The sequence below is a fragment of the Haliotis asinina genome, chromosome 1 (assembly GCF_037392515.1).
Source record: "Haliotis asinina isolate JCU_RB_2024 chromosome 1, JCU_Hal_asi_v2, whole genome shotgun sequence".
Lineage (NCBI taxonomy): Eukaryota > Metazoa > Mollusca > Gastropoda > Lepetellida > Haliotidae > Haliotis > Haliotis asinina.
In genome coordinates this window covers 104,201,277-104,221,375 of record NC_090280.1, presented here as the reverse complement: position 1 = coordinate 104,221,375, position 20,099 = coordinate 104,201,277, and the positions used below count along the sequence as shown (strand labels likewise).

Sequence of the window (20,099 nt, the reverse complement as noted above, 5' to 3'; positions counted from 1 at the left end):
ACCTGTGAATTCCAAATGCTAAATATTATTCTAATTATACTACTATAAGAGCGTCCAGGTGAGAGTCAGTCTTTAGTAACCAATTCGAAAGAGGATCAGTTGGGAAGCCTGACTGTTGACGCATCATCAACTCAGTCACGTTTCTGGAGCATTATCCATATGACCAAACATGGTTTTCCACAGTAGCACGGACAAACATGTCACACCTAAACAACTCTGTACAGAGTTAAAGATGCACAAAGTTCTATAAATACACTCCAATATACCCAGCTGATGAGTATACAGCTGTCATTATCACAGAGGTGGCACTGCAGACAGGGTGCAGACAGCATCAGGGTTTGATTCCAAGTCAACATATTAATAATGAATGAAAACAAAACACTGAATTATTTGTTTATTGAAACTAAGTGGTGAATTGGTGACTAACACGTGAATCACTGGCAACAAAAACAATACAAAACAAACAAAATTAAATAATGTGACATTACGTGAACATACGGATGTCCAAAACAACTGCAGTAGCATCAGAGGAAACACTGGCACTACAGCACGTTTGGCACTACAGAAGGACTTCTTGTTGGACTGTCACCAATCACAATCTACATGGTACAAACTGGGCAAGTCTTGGTGTATAATGTATCATATATTCAATACGGGTGGTGTGCAAAATAGTTTCCAAATTTTGCTAGCCTGATGGACAAGCTATGGCTGAAAGTTACTAGCCTACAAAATAATTCACAAGGCCAGATCTTGAATGCTGAAACTAAGCAGAAGATTACAAAATGGTAAGCGACTAGTATGATGAACATTTTTATCAGGCCATAATCTTTCATTATTCAATAGATTAAAAGTGTATAACAACTTAAGAAGTCAGAGAGTGACGTATATACAAAATGACCCCATCAAAATTTCCCAACCAGTCAGGAAATTTACAGGTTTGACATTACCAGCCCCAGCAACTGGAGTAAGACATACTGTCTCTCACAGTCACACAAATGACAGCTACAATAAGTCACCAACTTTGGCACTGAAATTTCCTATAATTCTGAGACTCACAGAATAAAGCAGGACTCAATTACAACTGAGTAAATAGGAAGACTGTGGATGAAACACAACTTTCTGTGTCAGTGTAGTGGATAGGTGTAGGTGGAACATCAGCTGGTACCACTTCAGCCAACCACAAACACAAGTATACTGGGAAAGCAAGTTTCACAGGACTTGAAGATTGAAATGAACCACAAGAGTACCTGGCAGAACTGAGAAGGGGCAACTCTGAACTAAATGTAGAGGGAGATGTGACTTTCTTTCAAAGAACTTGGTATGTTCTGAAAAACTGAACAGATGGAATGTGGTCCCGAATATATCCGTACACAGTAGACATCATCTCCTGCAACAAGGGACACAACTCGTCCTGGGTTCATCAGGGAGAGTTGTTGTTACCAGATACAAAACTTGTAGTTATGGTCAGTGGTTGGAAACCAGTAGCACACTTTGTCTTACTAAAATGTCAAAATTAAGATGGTCCTGGGATTACCTGAAACTTTTGAGGTAGTTATATTCAGTGAAATCTTCCATAACTAAAACCAGAGTCAGAACAGGACACAAGCCACTGTAAAATTATCACAAATATTTCTAAGAAATTTAAATGAAAGAAGCAAAAGCCAAAAAATGAAATTTTAAGTTATGATAGTGTTTACTTATAATGATGTACATGCAATAAAAAAGCAAAATGTTATAAACAATTTTGACCCTTCAATGTCTGTTTGGTGTTACTGACTGCTTCGAAGGTTTTATCTGTTATCTGCATATTCTTTGTTACATTAATGAGCTTTTCTGAAATGAGGTATATATAGTCCCCTTTCTTCAAGTCAGTATAAAACTTGACGATGGCTTGGTCATAAGTAATAATTCATTGGGCAAGTGAGTGAGAAGAATTATTCTATCTCCCCTGAAAGACATACACAACCAATGTTTGTGACATTAGCGATACCCTAGCTGTTCTTTTGGTACCATGAGACAAAGTTAGTTTCACAAAGAATTAAATCACAGGAAAGAACCTTGGCTTGAAGTATTTCCCACTATCTAGTTCACTTTCTTCTGCGGCTGATTGTTGAGAGTCTTCCGAAGACGCTCCACATCGTTGATGAGGTTGCGGTTGAGGATGGTGCCCGCGCACAACATTCCCCCGAGGACAGCACTGACAAAGCCACACATGTACACATCTTGGCCTGCACAACAAACATCTTCAGTATTAGCTATTGACTGACGAACCTACATATGTACACATCTTGGTCTGCACAAAAAACTACATGACATCTAGCCTACATCTAGCCTACATCTACATGACACCTACTCTACATGACATCTAGTCTACATGACACCTAGCCTACATCTACATGACATCTAGTCTACATGACACCTAGCCTACATCTACACGACACCTAGCCTACATCTACATGACACCTAGCCTACATCTACATGACACCTAGCCTACATGTACATGGCATCTACTCTACATCTAAACGACACCTAGCCTACATCTACATGACACCTAGCCTACATCTACATGACATCTAGTCCACACGACACCTAGCCTACATCTACACGACACCTAGCCTACATCTACATGACACCTAGCCTACATCTACATGATATCTAGTCTACATGATATCTAGTCTACATGACACCTAGCTTACATCTAGCGTACACCTACATGACATCTAGTCTACATGTAGCCTGCACCTAGACTACATCTAGCCTACATCTACAAGACAACTAACCTACATGTAGCCTATGTCTACATGACATATAGCTTACATCTAGCCTACATTTACATGACTTCAAGCCTACATCTAGTCTACATCTACATGACATCTAGTCTACATCTACATGGCATCTAGTCTACATCTACATGGCATCTAGTCTACATCTAGCCTACATCTACATGACATGAAGCCTACATCTAGCCTACATCTACATGACATCTAGTCTACATGTAGTCCACATCTACCTAACACCTACATGACATCTAGCCTACATCTACATGACATCTAGCCTACACCTACATAACATCCAGTCTACATCTAGCCTACATCTACCTAGCATCTCCATGACATCTAGCCTACACCTACATGACACCTCGTGCTGTGTACCTGTCATATAGAGGCCTGGTATTCCTGTGGCAGGCCGCATATTGATTGATGTCTCAGCAGAGAGGCGCTGACTCCTGTGGTCCATGCCGTACATCTCCCCCAGGGGGGCTCCGAGGTAGTGTAGGTTGGTCACCGGCGTCCCCACCTCCATGTACTCCAGCTGGACACACACAGACATAATCATAGGAAACTCTCTAACTGTCACAAATATTTACACTTATCACTGTGAGTTCAGAGGACTGAAACCTGAAAAACATACTTTTGTATTGTTTCACGTAGATATTGTTCCTTCCTTCCTTCATCTTACATTTGTTTGCTTAGGAGTAGATGTGAGTAACTCTCCTGTCTATACACAAACAACCAAACAACCAAACAACCAAACAAACAGCCACTCACCTGGCCATCCAGCTGTGGGAAGAGGGAAACAGTCTGCTCCCACATCTTTCGTCCAATGGTCATCTTCAACTCCTCGTATCTGTCACCACGGTGACGCAAACGCTCATCCTTCCACTCTGAGAACCACTCCCACTTGGCGATGGTGATCAGCAGCACCACGCTCTTACCTGGTCAAACACAATCACTCATGACACACTGATATAATACCATGTTCCAAGATATGTACACCCAAACCAGGGTTGTGTCCCTTTTCACAGACAACTAGGGAACATCTTGTAGATATTAAACTCTGTATTTAGGATGTTCTGGGGGAGGTGCTATAACATTCTGTACCTAGGAAAAGGTGAACCCTGAATTTTTTAGCAGTTGTCTCACTGATGTCAGACTCAAGTGGAATGTCAGACAGGTAGACACATCTGGTATATGAGATCGACAGACTCACCTCGAATGTGAGACAGGTAGACACACCTGGTATGTGAGATCAACAGACTCACCTGGAATGTGAGACAGGTAGACACACCTGGTATATGAGATCGACAGACTCACCCGGATACCGTGTATCCCACGAGGGGTCTTTAGCTGCAGGAAAGGAGATGTAGATGATGGGCACTTCAGAATTTACAGCATCTTCAACGCTCTGATTCATGAAGTCCTTGATAGAGCGGTCAATGTCAGCACTGTGATAACATGAGTATCGCTAACGTTACATCTGCTAGGTGATCGATGTACATGGATATGGACAAGGGGATAAAGCAGAAAATCAGGCTGTGACAATCCTGATTTTAACAGTTAACATTTGGATGACCCTCAAAGGCAAATACATCACGGTATGGCTTAAACATTGCACATGTCATGTTAAATGTCAACTCATACACTAATGCAAATACCATCCAAGAAGACGTCAAAGACATCACCACTAAATCTGTAATGATATAACTATCATATGATCTTGACCAGGAAGGTCAAGGACAGTGACTGACCTTGTGTATGCCCAGTAGTTGCAGGCCTTCATGTTGAGGTCAGAGGGGCTGGCAGACAGGCCACAGAAGGTTGTGATACAGGACACTCCTGGCCCGAGCTGGTCCACCATTTTATAGTAACCTGTAGACCACACGTCAAACAGTCAGATCCTAACAATAACATGCTGTGTAAGATTCACTCATATAGTGTATGTCTACTTCCAGTTATGATAAATACCCTAAACCCTTCACTTTGCTTTGATCCAAATTCAAATATGTGACAGTTAACTGTAGTGGTACACCGATCAATCAAATAATCAATTTCTTGATCGTTTGACAATCAAATTTCGATAATTGAGTAGAACAATTTCAAGGTTTCGTAAGTGTAGTACGTTATGAAAACATGGTTCTAAAATAACAAATACACCTGAGAATATAACATGTGATCGAAACAAGCAAACTGATTAGCTGGTCACACTGTCAACAATATGTCTACTTTCTCGAATATGTCTACTCACATAGAAAATGACATTTACAGGGTTATGACATTTCTTTGTTGCAAGCAATCGTATAGCAGTCGTCTCATCAGCTGATCTAGTGTTCATAAATCCATACTTGTAGTCCATCATTTATCGATAATAGATCAACAGAAGACATCAATAATAGATTATGGTCTTAGAGGTCGATTCCAAACACTAGTTAACTGAGCTGCTGAATCTACATAAATTGGGAGACAGATTGACAAGGTCAGGCATGAGACAGATTGACAAGGTCAGCTCCACTACCAAGCTATGACTGGGCCCAGTATGAGACAGATTGACAAGATCAGCTCCATAACCAAGCTATGACTGGGCCCAGTATGAGACAGATTGACAAGATCGGCTCCACTATCAAGCTATGACTGGGCCCAGTATGAGACAGATTGACAAGATCAGTTCCACAACCAAGCTATGACTGGGCCCAGTATGAGACAGATTGACAAGATCAGTTCCACAACCAAGCTATGACTGGGCCCAGAAGGAGACAGATTCACAAGATCAGCTCCACAACCAAGCTATGACTGGGTCCAGTATGAGACAGATTGAGAAGATCAGCTCCACAACCAAGCTATGACTGGGCCCAGTATGAGACAGATTGAGAAGATCAGCTCCACAACCAAGCTATGACTGGGTCCAGTATGAGACAGATTGAGAAGATCAGCTCCACAACCAAGCTATGACTGGGTCCAGTATGAGACAGATTCACAAGATCAGCTCCACAACCAAGCTCTGACTGGGCCCAGTATGAGACAGATTGAGAAGATCAGTTCCACAACCAAGCTATGACTGGGCCCAGAAGGAGACAGATTGACAAGATCAGCTCCACAACCAAGCTATGACTGGGCCCAGAAGGAGACAGATTCACAAGATCAGTTCCACAACCAAGCTATGACTGGGCCCAGTATGAGACAGATTGAGAAGATCAGCTCCACTATCAAGCTATGACTGGGCCCAGTATGAGACAGATTGAGAAGATCAGCTCCACAACCAAGCTATGACTGGGCCCAGTATGAGACAGATTGACAAGGTCAGGTATGAGACAGATTAACAAGGTAAGCTCCACAACCAAGCTATCACTGGGCCCAGTATGAGACAGATTGAGAAGATCAACTCCACAACCAAGCTATGACTGGACACAGAGCAGTGTGGGCCCTAAATGCCACTTATACTTATAATGTAGAAGTAACATACACATAGAACTCTCCCTGTTGTTCATCACACCAAGTCATAAATGCTACTCAAAGAAGCTATATCATACGTTTGTTTTAACATTGCACTTAGCAATATCCTGTTCGCACAAACGGGTTACAATTCAGACCAGAATATACTCTCTGCTGTTGTTGTTGTTGCTGTTGTTGTTGTTGTTTTTGTTGAATTTGTTGCTATCAACATAACCATCAACCTGTCAAATTTGTAGTGAATGTTTGATCAAGAGGGGGATACAAACAGTACATCCACTTTGTACAGAATTGTTATCATGTAAATGGGCAAAGAAACACAAGAAAATAATTCAGTGATGTGATATGTGAGCACCAATTTGACTGTGGTGGCATGAAAACATGTTCGAACAAAGCTAAATTATGCATTATATTCATACATATTTTCATACATATTTTCAGACTTGGTTCCAGTTTTATTCCTGACATTTCTGGTTTTCCACACTTACAGGATTTCTCTGCAATCTCTTTAGGGATCAGTGTCTTGAACGTGTTGCGGGCTCCAGCGTCAGAGATCACCTGTCTGGCATATATGTCCACGTCTCCTGATGCACTGCTCTTGACACGGACACCTTCACAGAAATATTATTAAAATCTAAATATTTTAGATATTTAAATACTTACTTTACCATAAGTCTTATGCATATTACCTCAAGCTTCGCTAAACGAGATCAGACAGTCGTTGATTCCCCATCCCCTCGATGGCTACCTCATGTAATCTACGAATGTAGTCACGGAAGTGACGTGATTTCCCCACTCGCGCAAGTGCGTAGAATCCAAAATTCACTTTTACCGCCAACAGGAAGGTCCGAGGAGTCCAAAGTGGGGAGGAGTATCCAGCGTTGGGAGGGAGTCACCGCCCTATGGTAAGGTAAGTATTTAAATATCTAAAATATTTAGATTTTAATAAATTTTTAACTTACCTTACCATAGGTCTTATGCATATGGCTTTGACAGATAGATGGTGGTGTGGACTCCAGAGGACCATCCCTCAGCAAACAGTGCACATGCATCAGGAGAACTCGGGAAACCAATGCCAGTGGTCGCAGGATAACACCTGGAAACAGGACAAAGAGTAACCCAATGGAACTCCAAAGAAAAACCGACGCACCCCGAGGGTGAGGTTAATCTTAAGACCAACGGTAAGTAACAGCGTTATTACCTAAAGGGCGGATGGTCAGGTAAGTTGCTGAGCAACCACCAGTGGACCAAATGACTGTAATCCCTCCACGTCTTCAGCTGCCAAGTCCCTCAAGTAGTGGGAGGCGAAGACAGTTGATGACTTCCAGAAACAGCCCTCCACGATCTGCAGTACTGTGCAATTCCGATGGAGGGCCATGGTAGACGCTAGAGCCCTAATCTCGTGCGGGTTATTCGCTACCGGATGAGGAAGGTGCTTGTCGTCGTAGGCCGCCAGGATTGTACATCTGAGTCAAAGGGCAATCGTGTTCCTGTTTACTTCTCCTTTGCAAGTCGACGCAAATGGAATGAATAGCCTTTTGCGGGACCGTCTCCTAGAGGTCGACCTTTTAATATAACATCTCAGAGCTCTGACTAGACATAGCAGCTCCTCCTCCAAGTCATGATGACCCAGGACCGTAGACAATGGAGGAATGGGAAACAATCTGTTGGGCGGCCCAGGGAGCTCGTTCTTAGCAACAAAGTCCCATAGCAGACCCAAGTGAACTCATCCGTGGCTTGACTGTTCAAATCTGTTCTGTTCGGATCTGCATGGCGTCAAGAGCATGGATCTCATTGACTCTAGCCGCGGTCGCCAATGGTAGTAGGAAGGCCATCTTCTTAGATAGGTTTCGAAGGAGGCTTCCTCTAATGGCTCATACGGCTGTCCTCTAAGATGTTGTAGGATGACATTAAGATCCCAAGCTGGAGGACGTAACTTGGCCTTCTGGTCTTTCAGCTTGAAGGCTTTGAGAAGTTCTGGTACCTTGGAGATCTGTTTATCTGACTAGATTGCAAGGACAGAATTCAATGCCGACAGATAGGTCCCCAAGGTACTGCCTCTGAGATGTTTAGAGTTCTGGAGAAAGAGAAGCAACTTTGCCACAAACTAAGGAGATGCTGCCATAGGATCTTGAGATCTTTCTGGGCAAAAACTCTCGAAAGACCGCCATTTGTCGTCATATAGGGATCGGGTAGAAACTCTATGCCCGTAAGCTATGACGCTCGCCACGCGCGAGGGGTAGCCCTTAGCCTTTAACGCCCTCTGCAAATGACCAATGCGTGAAGATGGAACTGCAATGGATCCTGATGCAGTTGTTGACTGTGTGGATCCAGATGGAGCATCCACTCCATCGGGGATGGTCTGCCGTGGCACGACAGAGCGTCTGCCAAGATGTTTTTGCAATCGGGAATAAACGGGCCGCGACCACAACACTGATGCAGTCCACCAGATCCGCTAAGAGGAACATCTGGTCCATAAGTTTGTTTGGATCTGGTCATACCCTGGTTGCCACCAGGAGCCTGGAGCCTGCTAGAGCTGATAACCAATGACGAATCGCTAGGATGACCGCCTGCATCTCCACGTTGTTGATATGCCACTCCCTTTCGGCGTCTGACCACAGCCCTGAAGTTGTCTGGGCGTTCAAGTGAGCACCCCACCCCAGCAGGGATGCGTCGACAAACATCTCGTGGTCATGGTTGAAGTTTGTCAAACAAACACAGGGGCAGACGTTCGATTCTACAGTCCACCACCTGAGGTACCGATGCTGGTGCTGAAGTAGAAGAAACGATGACTGGAGGTCGTTCTCCCAGATAAACAGTAATAGAAACCTCTGTAATGGGCGCAGCATAAGACGTCCTCTGAGGGCGCTGGTGTCGGGATAAGTGCTGGTGTAAGCAAGGGCGCTGGTGTAGGCAAAGGTGCCAGGACAGGCAACAGCGCTGGTACAGGCAACGGCGTTGGCGTTGGTCTAGGTCTAGGCGCTGGTGTCGGGAAAAACATAGATATGGACTTGGCGCTGACATTGGTAAGGGCGCTGGTGACGAGGTAGGAATCAAAGCAGCGCCTGGCGTCAAGAGAGACCGCAGAAGCCTCTGAACTTCTGGATGGGAAAAGAAGAGAGATCTACAAAGACGTCCGAACGTGTGGGCTCTGGAGACGAGCGCGCCGGTGTAACAGATGAGCGCCACACACTAGGCGTTGATACCAGTGCTGAAGGTGCAGGTAGATCCTGGTCGTCAGACAAACATTCCAGGGAAGATGCTGGGCGACGACGTCCTTCTCCTAAACGTTTCCTTCGCACCGCCAAAAAAGTCTTGAAGTCCGCCAACGATAATACTTGACAGTGCTGGCAACGATTATCAATGGAGCAAACAGTGGACGCACAATCCGGACACCAGGGATGTGGGTCTTTAGCTGACTTCTGCCCCTTGCAGATAGTGCAAAAGTGTCAAGTCATACATAGATAACTGTAACAGACAAGAAACCAGCACATTACAACACATTGACACAACACCAGCAGGAAAACCCCCTACATACAAAGTGTAAGAAATAGCTACACCCCCCCACAAAAAATAGGCACGCCCATAAGTGCGGGGCAGCGATAAGCAACAACCAAAATGGCTGCCTTCGCTACGCTGTAAAATGGCAAAAAGGTCTGATAAATACTGAAACATACAAGCAATAATAATCAAAGACATGGACAGGTACATGGAGGAAAAACAACCAACAAGTTAAACTACCTCCACAGATGCCATGCCGCTCTCACACGCAACACAGACGAACCCATGCCTGAGTGAGAGAAAAGATAACACGAGGTAGCAAGGTAAGTGCAGTTAAATACTTGTTTCACTTGACATGCACAACAGAGGGAGTAGTATAGGGAATGACAGTTCTGGACCACTTTCAAGAAATGTCTCTACAAAGCCTTATTTACTAAATAAGGCTTTGGTTGGGTCATTAGCTCTTGCTACTATTACCCCTACTACAATGAAACAGTTTACCGTGTGTTGGTAGGAGGTAACACTGTGCCGTACGGTACGATCAATAATTCTTCTCTTACAAAACCCCTACCCGGCCCATCCCTCAAGTAGTACAAGTTAGGTTCGTCGGCTTTCATATCCACTTTATCTATGTTGTAAGTTTTGACTGACCATATAGGATCGGTGGCCCGCTTACGGCTATCGCCCTCGTGTTCCCCTATGTTATGTTTATATCGATGAAACAGTTTAACGTGAACCGCCTACGATCTCTTTGGTGTTCATAATAAAGGCTTGCTGGGCTTTTTGTATCCCCTGTTCTATGTACTTTTTTTTCTCGTCCTCGCTGATAGCAGACTTACGAGACTTGGACCGAATATCTTGTTTCATTCCGTTATATTTTTTGAGTTCAGATAGGATTGAACGAAACTCCTCTTCTGAGATCTTACTGTCAGAGAGTGCCGTGGAAATTCGCTCACTCACTGTGTTCAGCTTTGCTTCGGCCAGAACCCTGATCTCGTCGTGTTTCAATGCCTTACGATTAAGTCTGCGTGATACTAACTTAAGCGCCAACCCTGCCAACCCTGCCACCCCAGCCGTTATTTCAATACCTAGCACTATAGGTGCAGCCACGATGGTAGCCAACAACCCAACGCCTGCCGCCCCTAGTCCCATGCTGGTTGCCATAAGGGTAGTGTCAACCCCGTCCACGATATTGAAAGCTCTATTGTACTTTTTACATAGTGCTTTCCGCGTGTCACGGTCTTGTTCTAGTTGACGTTTCACATCACATAACTGTCTCAAGCGGAACCCATCTACGGTTTCCAGCGTCTTCGCTACTTCCTCTACGACTGGGTACAGACCCATCTATAATATATATTTTGAAAAATATTTTAATTGGGTTTCAGTTAATATTTCACGAATGAATTTGAAGCCTACAAGGGATAGATCATAATTAAGGATAATAGGTGTGAAGCCAATAGACTTTTCTGTTGTAATAAAAACCCCAGGGAGGCTTATTAAGCGGTTTATAGGACCCGTGGGGGTATCCCGTTGTATAACAATACGGCAATATTGACCTACGTGTTCGTTATACCAGTGTATTGTCAACCCGGGTAAAATTTGGCGTCCTTTCGAGGAGTTTTCCTGGTTAAAATACGTAAAGACGACTTCTATGATGATTGTGTAGAGGTAGTTTATTTGATCAAGATGCTCCTTGGGTAAAAAAAACTTACTGCTAAATGTTAATTTACTTTCTGTGTCAGAACTTAACCTACTTTTTTCTCCAATATAAGAATCTATCGAGACTGTTGCGTTATTCTCCGTAATGAAATCCCCGGGCAAGATACCGTTATTCCTAATCTTAGAGATGTACCCCCCCTTTTCTTCTTTTAATGTGATATAAGGTGAGGTGATTGTTAAGTTGATCAGCCATTTAGGCTCTTTTAAATCTGATAACGACACCCGTCTGTACACGTTGTCTTTGAAGTGCAGGATGTATAATTCATCTTCCTCACCAGGCTGATCGAATCCCTCCGTATCTCCTAGGTCGTTAAGCGTAGTGTTGGGACGATGACTGGTCATTATTATACTATTACGATATAATTTCCAACTGGTTTTCTGATAATAATTCAGGGGTTAACTTCATACCCATGAAGTGTATGTTGTCAGGCAGGAAGATATTGATTAGTGATATCTTGTTTTCCACGATCACGTTGACCCCCTGCAGACTGGTGTTGGAGCCGACACCCACCCGCACGTAAACGTTGCAAACTTGATACTGGTGTAGTTTCACCCACCCGAGTTTGATCCCCTTCACGATCTCGACATCATTCCCCGATGGTTCCCCTAGGTAGACTTTGATGATCAGTGTTGAGTTTGCCGGTAGACTCTCTAGTATAGTGACCACACCTTCGAATTCAGACACCAACTGCAATTTCACGTTTTGTATGGCTGGTTTACTCGATAGCATGTGGGCTGCCATAGTGTTGACTGGGCTGACGACTACGCTACGTCTCTGAGTTGGGACGTAAGCCACGAGCAGGGTTCCATTGTTCACGACTTTGTTTAGGTGGTTGTCTTTGTTATCCGTAAACACGTAAGGGGAGACGAGTCTAATATTGAGAAACCAGTCGTCGTTATCGGGTAACAACACCCACTTGTTATCTTCGGTGAAGACGAGCATATATGGTTTGTTTTGGACGACGGTAGTGCTCTCAACATCGTCTAAGTCGAACAGTTTACCCCCGAACGATGGGTATATTATCCAATTATTATCACCGGTGTTGACAAGGGCGTACTTAGTGTTGACTGTTGCTCTTGTGGTATCTATCATATCACTTAGGGTTCCACCGGAGGGGATTTCAACGCGTTTGTAAATGTTGTTTTTCAGTTGCAAGGCGTACGATTTACCATCTACTCCGGGAGCGTCGAAACCGCGCGTGTCTCCGAGGTCGGAGATCCCAATATTGACGCATTTTTTCACTCCGGGCCCTTGTGCGCTGGTCATTTTACATGAAGCGTTAAGCTGAGGTATCCTATATTTACAGGATTATGATTTATATCTAACACCGATATTGTCAGCTCAGGTATGTTGCCCTGGGTTAATCTCTTATACTGCCGTGGTGAAAACGACTCGGTTCTTCCGTCGTTGTATTTCTCAGTTTTCACCGGCACTGCTCTCAGTATAGTGGAAGGGTGACCTCCTTGAATGTTGTACGTTGTGCTCACCTGATCGAGATGAATGTACAGCTCTCGGTACAGTACTAGGTCGGGTAACTTCGTGCCTGTGACGGTTGTTGTTGGTTTTATCTCGTCAGGAGACATACCGAGTATCCTCACTAATGGTCGGCCGAGCCTCAAAGGGTTTCTTCCGTTGTTGATTAACACCACTGTACCGTTTGAGTCGTTCATCTTGAGTTCGGCTCCCAGGGGTTTGAAGACCTCGTCGTTTAGAGAGCACACGCTGTAGTAGCCGTCAGTTATCTGGCTGCGAGTTCCACTAACGAACAGCTTATTGTTGCTGATATTGATGTTAGTCCATTGCGGTAGGTAGGTGATATCGCAGAGTGCGACTTCGAGTTGGCCTGACGTGTTATCGATCGCGTGCGTCAGCTGAATGGCCTCACCGCTCGTTATTCCTGGAAGTGTTATGTACATATTATAATATGTTGAGTTTGGTTTTTTCCCTAGCGATGTGCTCGTCGATTTCGTTCAGTTTCCCCATGTTGTTCACGAGTTCTCCACGCACGCGTTTCACGGCTTCGTCTAAGCCGCGCAGTTCCCTTACCGGGAAGTCAAACCCCGGTAACGGTTTGTCCCAGTAGGTGCTCAACAGTTTTTCTATGCTGTCCGAGGCTTCTGTAGCACGCTGTGGTGTCATTTCATCTCTAGTGGTGAGGTGGGATCTGGTAGCTTGCAGATCTTCTTTAACGGCCTTAGGTATTGCACCACCGTAATCATTCATGTTAGATTTTTACGGATAAATTCGACACCATGGCGGCTGGCTAGAGTTGACAAGGCCAGTGGTTTTTTATTGCTCTTGTTAAAGAGGTCAACCCCTGGGTCAGACTTAAGGCGTAGAACACCCTTTGTATCAATAAAAAAATTCTTATGGTATCGACCCTGTGGTTCAACGTAGTTTTTATCTCTTCTTAAACTTTCGTAATAATCATTTACCGTTGTTTCCAAGAGTTCTTGGTTCAATGGTGAACTAGTAAATGAGGTCTCCTGCTCATCATCGAATGCCTGGGCACTAGCGCCCGGCATCTCCGTCATATCTATGTCTTCATCCATTAGTATTAAAAATATATTTCTTTTATATAACAATGTACGGCAGAAAATTAGATCCTTTCAGAAGATTGAGAGAGCCATTAGGCGCCAGAGCCGTGCGACAGTCGGTGACCATCACCAACAATCCCAGCAAGATAGACCAGAATCAAACTCTGCTGGTTAGATTTCCAAACCTTGGTGAGAATGACCTCATTGTACCAGGCACTGTTCGACTGGCGGTCAATATCACGTTGACCTCCGACAACGACAAACGCGAGCTAGTGCGGAACGTGGGTCGAGCTATCATCAAGAAAACGACCGTCAAGATCAGCGGTAACGAGGTGCTGAGCATCGACGACAGCGACGTGTTTCACTGCTACAAGGATCTCTGGAAAAGCGAGGGAGAACGAGTCAATGATGTGTACCAGGGTATCAGCAAATCAACCCGGGCGCGCATAGGGTATGTCTTCACGCAAGACCAGCAAGACAAGCTATCGGACGGTGAAAAGGCCATCGCTCGAGCATACGGGAATCGATTCTGCGTGCCGCTCGACTTCGAGTTGCTCACGGGACACGCGCCGTTTTACCAGGCCGCGCTGGGTGATAGGCTCGAATACGAGCTCACGTTTAACGACTATAGCAAAGTAGTGCGTACGCCGAACGGTGACGAGGCCAGTTATGCCATAGACAACATCTCTCTGGAGTTCGACATGGTCACTAGCCCAGAACTGGCCAGGCAGGTTCGAAGCCAGTACTCTGGGAAGATGGCTATCCTGTACGATCGCGTATTGAGGCATAGATCAGTCGTGCGAGATAAGAGCAACACTGTGTGGAATATCAACCTGAACGTGCCGGCGCGATCGATGAAAGGTATCCTGGTCGTCCCCGTGGAGTATTACGATCCATTCCGGAGGGACAGCGAGAAGTTTTTCAACCCCGAGATTGAAAAGGTGGAAGTGACCATCGAGGGCATGCCCAACCAGCTGTTCAGTCATGGTATGAGGCCACACCAGCAGTGGGATGAGATAAAAAAGCTACCAGTGGGGGATTATATAACAAAGGACCTGGACCTCGGCTCCGTGCAGATCGGTGAATACCTGACCACCAAGTACGCCCTATGGTTGGACATGCGATCCACGGATGATGATAAACTGCACGGTAGCGGGCGCCGTATAGATAACGGCAGCGAAGGGATAACCATCCAGATTACTAAGAAAGCTCAACCCGCTGGTAAGTTGAAATTATATCTGTACGTTATTATGGACGCGCAACTTAATATAGACAATGGGAGATTCGTGCAAGCCATCTACTGATGGGGGGTACCCCCCCACACCCCCCAACAATAAACAGTCCCCCCACACCCCCCAGGGGTACCCACAACTACCCACTGACCCACACTGCGCCATAGTGTGCGGGCAGACTGGCTGTGGGAAGACCGTTTTCGTGTTGGATATGTTGGAGGGTTACTACAAGGATGTGTTCGATAACATCGTTATCATGTGCCCTACTCTGAGCATGAATAAAACGTACGCGCGACCTTGGGTGATGACGGACCCGGACGTACACAAAATCGACCCTGGAACACGCCTGCAGGACTGGTTGAAAGCTCTTCACGAGAAATTTAAAGGGGAACCGACGCTGTTCATACTGGACGACTGCAGCGCTAATCGCGAGATAACAAAAAAGAGAGACATGCTATCGTACCTGGCCTTCTCCGGCCGGCATGCAAATCACAGCGTCTGGGTGCTAACGCAGAAGTTCAACTCGGTGTTGAAAGACCTCAGGGAGCAGACGCGATGGGTGGCCTTATTTCACTGCAAGGACAGGGATTCGTTTGAGGAGTGTTTGAGAGAGAACGATGTGATGAGTAAATTAGAACGGGAACGGGTGAAGAAACAGCTCGCTGAAACTAAACACGCTAAGCTCGTTCTAAAAACCGACCAACCAGTAGCATATATAGTATGCTAAAGCTAAGCAAAGCTAAGCTAAAGCTAAGCTAAAGCTAAGCTAAAGCTAAGCAAAGCTAAGCAAAGCTAAGTATATAGCTATGATATTTGAAGTATTTGTCGTGTGCAACTTAACCTTCATTTCTCTGTGTTTTGTCTGTATCGGGTATTATATAGTTAAAACTAAATCTTACTTGTTATATTATAAGATGGAGTGTGAGGAATTGCTCGAACAATTATCTGTGGAGGGTTCCCCCAGTGGGGGTGTGGGGGATTCCCCCAAGCGAGAGAAACTGGTGGCGTTGGCTGTTGGCGGCAAAGCCAAACATTACTTTGGAGACTACACCCCGGATAAAATTCACAAAATGTCAGCCGAAGAAATCAATAAGCTATACGCTAGATACGAGTCCCGGCTCGGAGCAGAAATGACAAAGACAATAGGATCGGCTATGACCCAGATATACACCGGTATTGTATCACACTTCCTTCCCATTCCACCAGAGCGCCGACTTTACCTGTGGGAGGACCTCGAGAAAGACCCTTTTATCGAACACGCCGTGAGCTCTATCAGCTGCGGGCTGTACCACAAATATGGCATGTTGTTGGCTCCAGTGACGGCGGCGATTATCACGGCAAAACATTGTCAATTTGAGAGAAAGAATAATAATAATAGTATAGATGGATGCTGCACAGGAACCAGTGGAGGTACCCCCAACAGTGGAGGAGACCCCTTCACAGGAACCAGTGAGGGAAGTGACCCCCACAGTAACCAGGCAGAAGAATCCTAAGAGAGTAGCTGCCGGTAAAAAACGGTGGTGTAACCAACATAAAGTGACCAACCCAACCCGACTGTTGTTGGCTGTAGGCGTAACTGCTGCCGTGGTTATAACATGGTTATACGTGGGGGTACCCTCCCACAGTGAGCCACCACCCAACAGTGAGGTAACCCCCAACAGTGGGGGTGTGGGGGATACCCCCACTATTGACCCGCATATCATGTTATAATTTTAATATTTTATATCATATACATAATGTCTGAGGGGAAAACGTTCGTCAACGACGCATACCACGCCACAGTGGTAGCCAGTCTAGCAGTAGGGTACGCTCGGTTGACTAAAATGGTGCTTAAACAACCAACTATCAAGCTAGATTTCAACCTGCAGGATATGGGTATGCTCATAATGAACCTTGGTATGGCGATGGCCACAAAAGACATCCTAGTAAAACAAGGAATAATACCTGATAATGTAATGAAATAAATATAGGGATGGCCACGATAGCTATGATGGTCGGTGGGGCGTTAGTGAATGCCCTGGCATTTTCCGGGAGTAATTTCCTCTTCTCGAAACTACGAGATGATCACGCGGCTGAAATACAGGAAGAAAGGAAGCGACACGATCTCGCTACTGAGAAATTACAAAGAGCACAGGACGAGTACGTTAAAAAACGCCTCCAGAGGATCGATTTTATTAACGAACAACTCAAGCGTGAAAACCATGCCATTAAAACATTCAACGATGTCGATGAAGCAATGAAAGAATACTATCTACTAACTGGTAAACAATTGGAACCGCTCAATAAACCCACACTCGCTCAGTACTACACACCATCCAAGGGACAAATGAATCGTGAACTGGGCTTCATAGTGTTGGGTATAGCAGCTACTGCGTTGGTTGCGAAGCAATTAAATTAAAATACCTATATAAGTAAACATGAGACCCGCTCCATACCGATGCGAATACATACTTATGGGAAAGACCGAGGCCTGTGGTAGGAAATGCAGGAATCAGGGGTTCTGTTGTTTCCATATGGGAAGTCCTAACTACACGTGTTCTGTGTGTGGTATCGGGGTTAAAGGACACTACTGTCTATGTAAAGCTCACGGAGCGAACGTAGTCAGACATCAACTCATCTACGAGAATAAAAAAGGCTACATAAAAGAACGTAGGCGACTGCTCAAGATAGCCACTTAAGGGTTACCTCCCTTTACTGTGAAGCAATTAGACATTGGTTCTCTTAGGTGTAAACACAATGTCTACTGTACGCGAGCTGAAAAGGGTCGCAAAACAGAGAGGTGTGATCGGGTATTCTCGAATGCGGAAGTCAGCATTGTTGAGATTACTAGGTTTAGAAGCCCCTCCTACAGTAAAACAATTAAAAGCTCAAGCAAAACAGCTTGGATACACGGGTTATTCAAACCTGGGGAGAGCCGGGTTAACCGCATTGTTATCACATGCCCCCGTAGCACGTCCCACTGTAAAACAACTGAAAGCCGAGGCACACGATTTGGGTTTAGGCGGGTATTCCCGTATGAGAAAACCACAGCTTGTAGAATTATTACGACAGAATAGAGCTATTGACCTACAGTTCGTGCGCACTGAGCGCGCTGTAGGCAACTATTTGAGAGGTTGGCGCATGCACGTTGATAGAAACATAGACATTACAGATATCAAGCCTCTGATAGCTGATAAGGTCAACCAGGAACTAAATAACTTAGGAAGTATCAAGTTTCAGATCACAGTGAAAATGTCACTCGATAAGCAGGATGAGTATGTTCAGCCTTACTTCCAAGGTCAACAAGAGGTCGCCACACATACAGATACATCAATCGATACCAGTTTTCAGCAGATACAAGAATACCTAGAACGCTACACACACTTGGGGTCCGGGTGGGCTGTAGATAAAATCGATAATGTCTATCTAGACATAGCTAACTACGTGCCGTTCAGAGGCGGGTCATACCTAGCCTTGCCTCCCTACTATAGGAATAAACATGCCATAGTAAACGTTAAGAATAGAGGAAGCGATTGCCTGAGGTTAGCTATCAGGTCAGCCTTATTTCCAGCTGGCACTCATTCAGATAGGCTTTCTAGCTATCCCCAAGACGATGGGCTCATCTGGGATGGTATAGATGAACCCACCCCCATATCCCAGATCACTAAAGTAGAAAAACAGAATAATCTGGCTATAAATGTCTTTGGGCACGAAGGTAACACAACAATAGTACACAGGGTCAGCCCGGTGAAGGATCGCCAAGTTATCAATATATTCATGATCCAACTAGGTGAAAAGTATCACTACACGTGGATAAAACATCTCAGCCGGTTGTTGCACGACCAGTCGAAACACGATGGGGAAAAACACTTTTGTGTACGATGCCTACATGGCTTCACCCGAGCTGATTTATTAGAATCCCACCGGGATGATTGTCAAGGTGTGGGGCAGACGGCCATACGAGTCGACATGCCTAAGGAAGGTGACAATATCCTAAAATTCAGTAACCACAAGAATCAAATGTCTGTGCCTTATATTATATACGCCGACTTCGAAGCCTTAGTTGTGGGGGATACCCCCAGTGGTGCCGCCGGCGAGGCTCCCTTCACCCACAAAACACAAGAGCATAAAGCCTGTTCGTTTGGATACATTGTCGTCCGTTGTGACGGGGAAACGAAAGCTCCGGTAGTGTATAGGGGGCCTGACGCGGCTGAAAGGTTTCTAAAGTGTTTGCAGGAGGAAGAAAAAATTATTAGGAATGCATTGTATAAAATCGCTCCCATGCGTCTGACCCGAGTCGACAGGCTAGCCCACGCTAGTAGCACTAACTGTCACGTGTGTGACTCACCACTTAACGGTGATTCGGTGAGAGATCACTGTCACATAACTGGTAAGTATAGAGGCGCCGCTCACAACGCGTGCAACCTCAAGCTTAAAATCAACCCTAAGACAATAAACATCCCCGTTGTCTTTCACAACTTGAGAGGGTACAACTCACACTTGATCATGCAGGCCATCGCGAAAATCGATGGTAATATAACGTGCATCCCCAACAACATGGAGAGATACATCTCCTTCAGCTTAAACGGACTTAGGTTCATTGACTCGTTTCAGTTCCTCCTGTCGTCACTCGACAGTCTGGTCAAGGCCAACAATACCTTCCCTATCACCGATCGATACACAGACGCCGAGACTAGACCCCTGCTTATGAGGAAGGGTGTGTACCCCTATGAGTACATGGATAGTTGGGCTAAGTTCACCGAGACCAGACTACCCCCTATTGACTGCTTTTATAGCAAGCTGAATGAGGCGTCCGTCTCACGAGATGATTACTCGCACGCGACTAACGTATGGAATAAACTGGGTTGTAAGAACCTGGGTGATTATCACGACCTGTACTTGAGGA

At 45.1% G+C, this 20,099-nt stretch overlaps 1 protein-coding gene across 1 annotated transcript in view; it reads right to left on the bottom strand.

Annotated features, from left to right (window-relative positions):
- Window positions 1-381: 381 nt before the first annotated feature.
- Window positions 382-20,099, bottom strand: part of LOC137257683 (all-trans-retinol 13,14-reductase-like) — a 32,364-nt gene continuing 12,646 nt past the window's right edge. The window contains exons 7-12 of the mRNA XM_067795058.1: window positions 6,713-6,835; window positions 4,529-4,649; window positions 4,095-4,225; window positions 3,549-3,715; window positions 3,153-3,312; window positions 382-2,228 (exon numbers count right to left, since the gene is read on the bottom strand). Of these exons, the coding sequence (XP_067651159.1) occupies window positions 2,083-2,228; window positions 3,153-3,312; window positions 3,549-3,715; window positions 4,095-4,225; window positions 4,529-4,649; window positions 6,713-6,835 (848 nt within the window). The 3' untranslated portion in view covers window positions 382-2,082. The remainder of the gene's footprint in view (window positions 2,229-3,152; window positions 3,313-3,548; window positions 3,716-4,094; window positions 4,226-4,528; window positions 4,650-6,712; window positions 6,836-20,099) is intronic.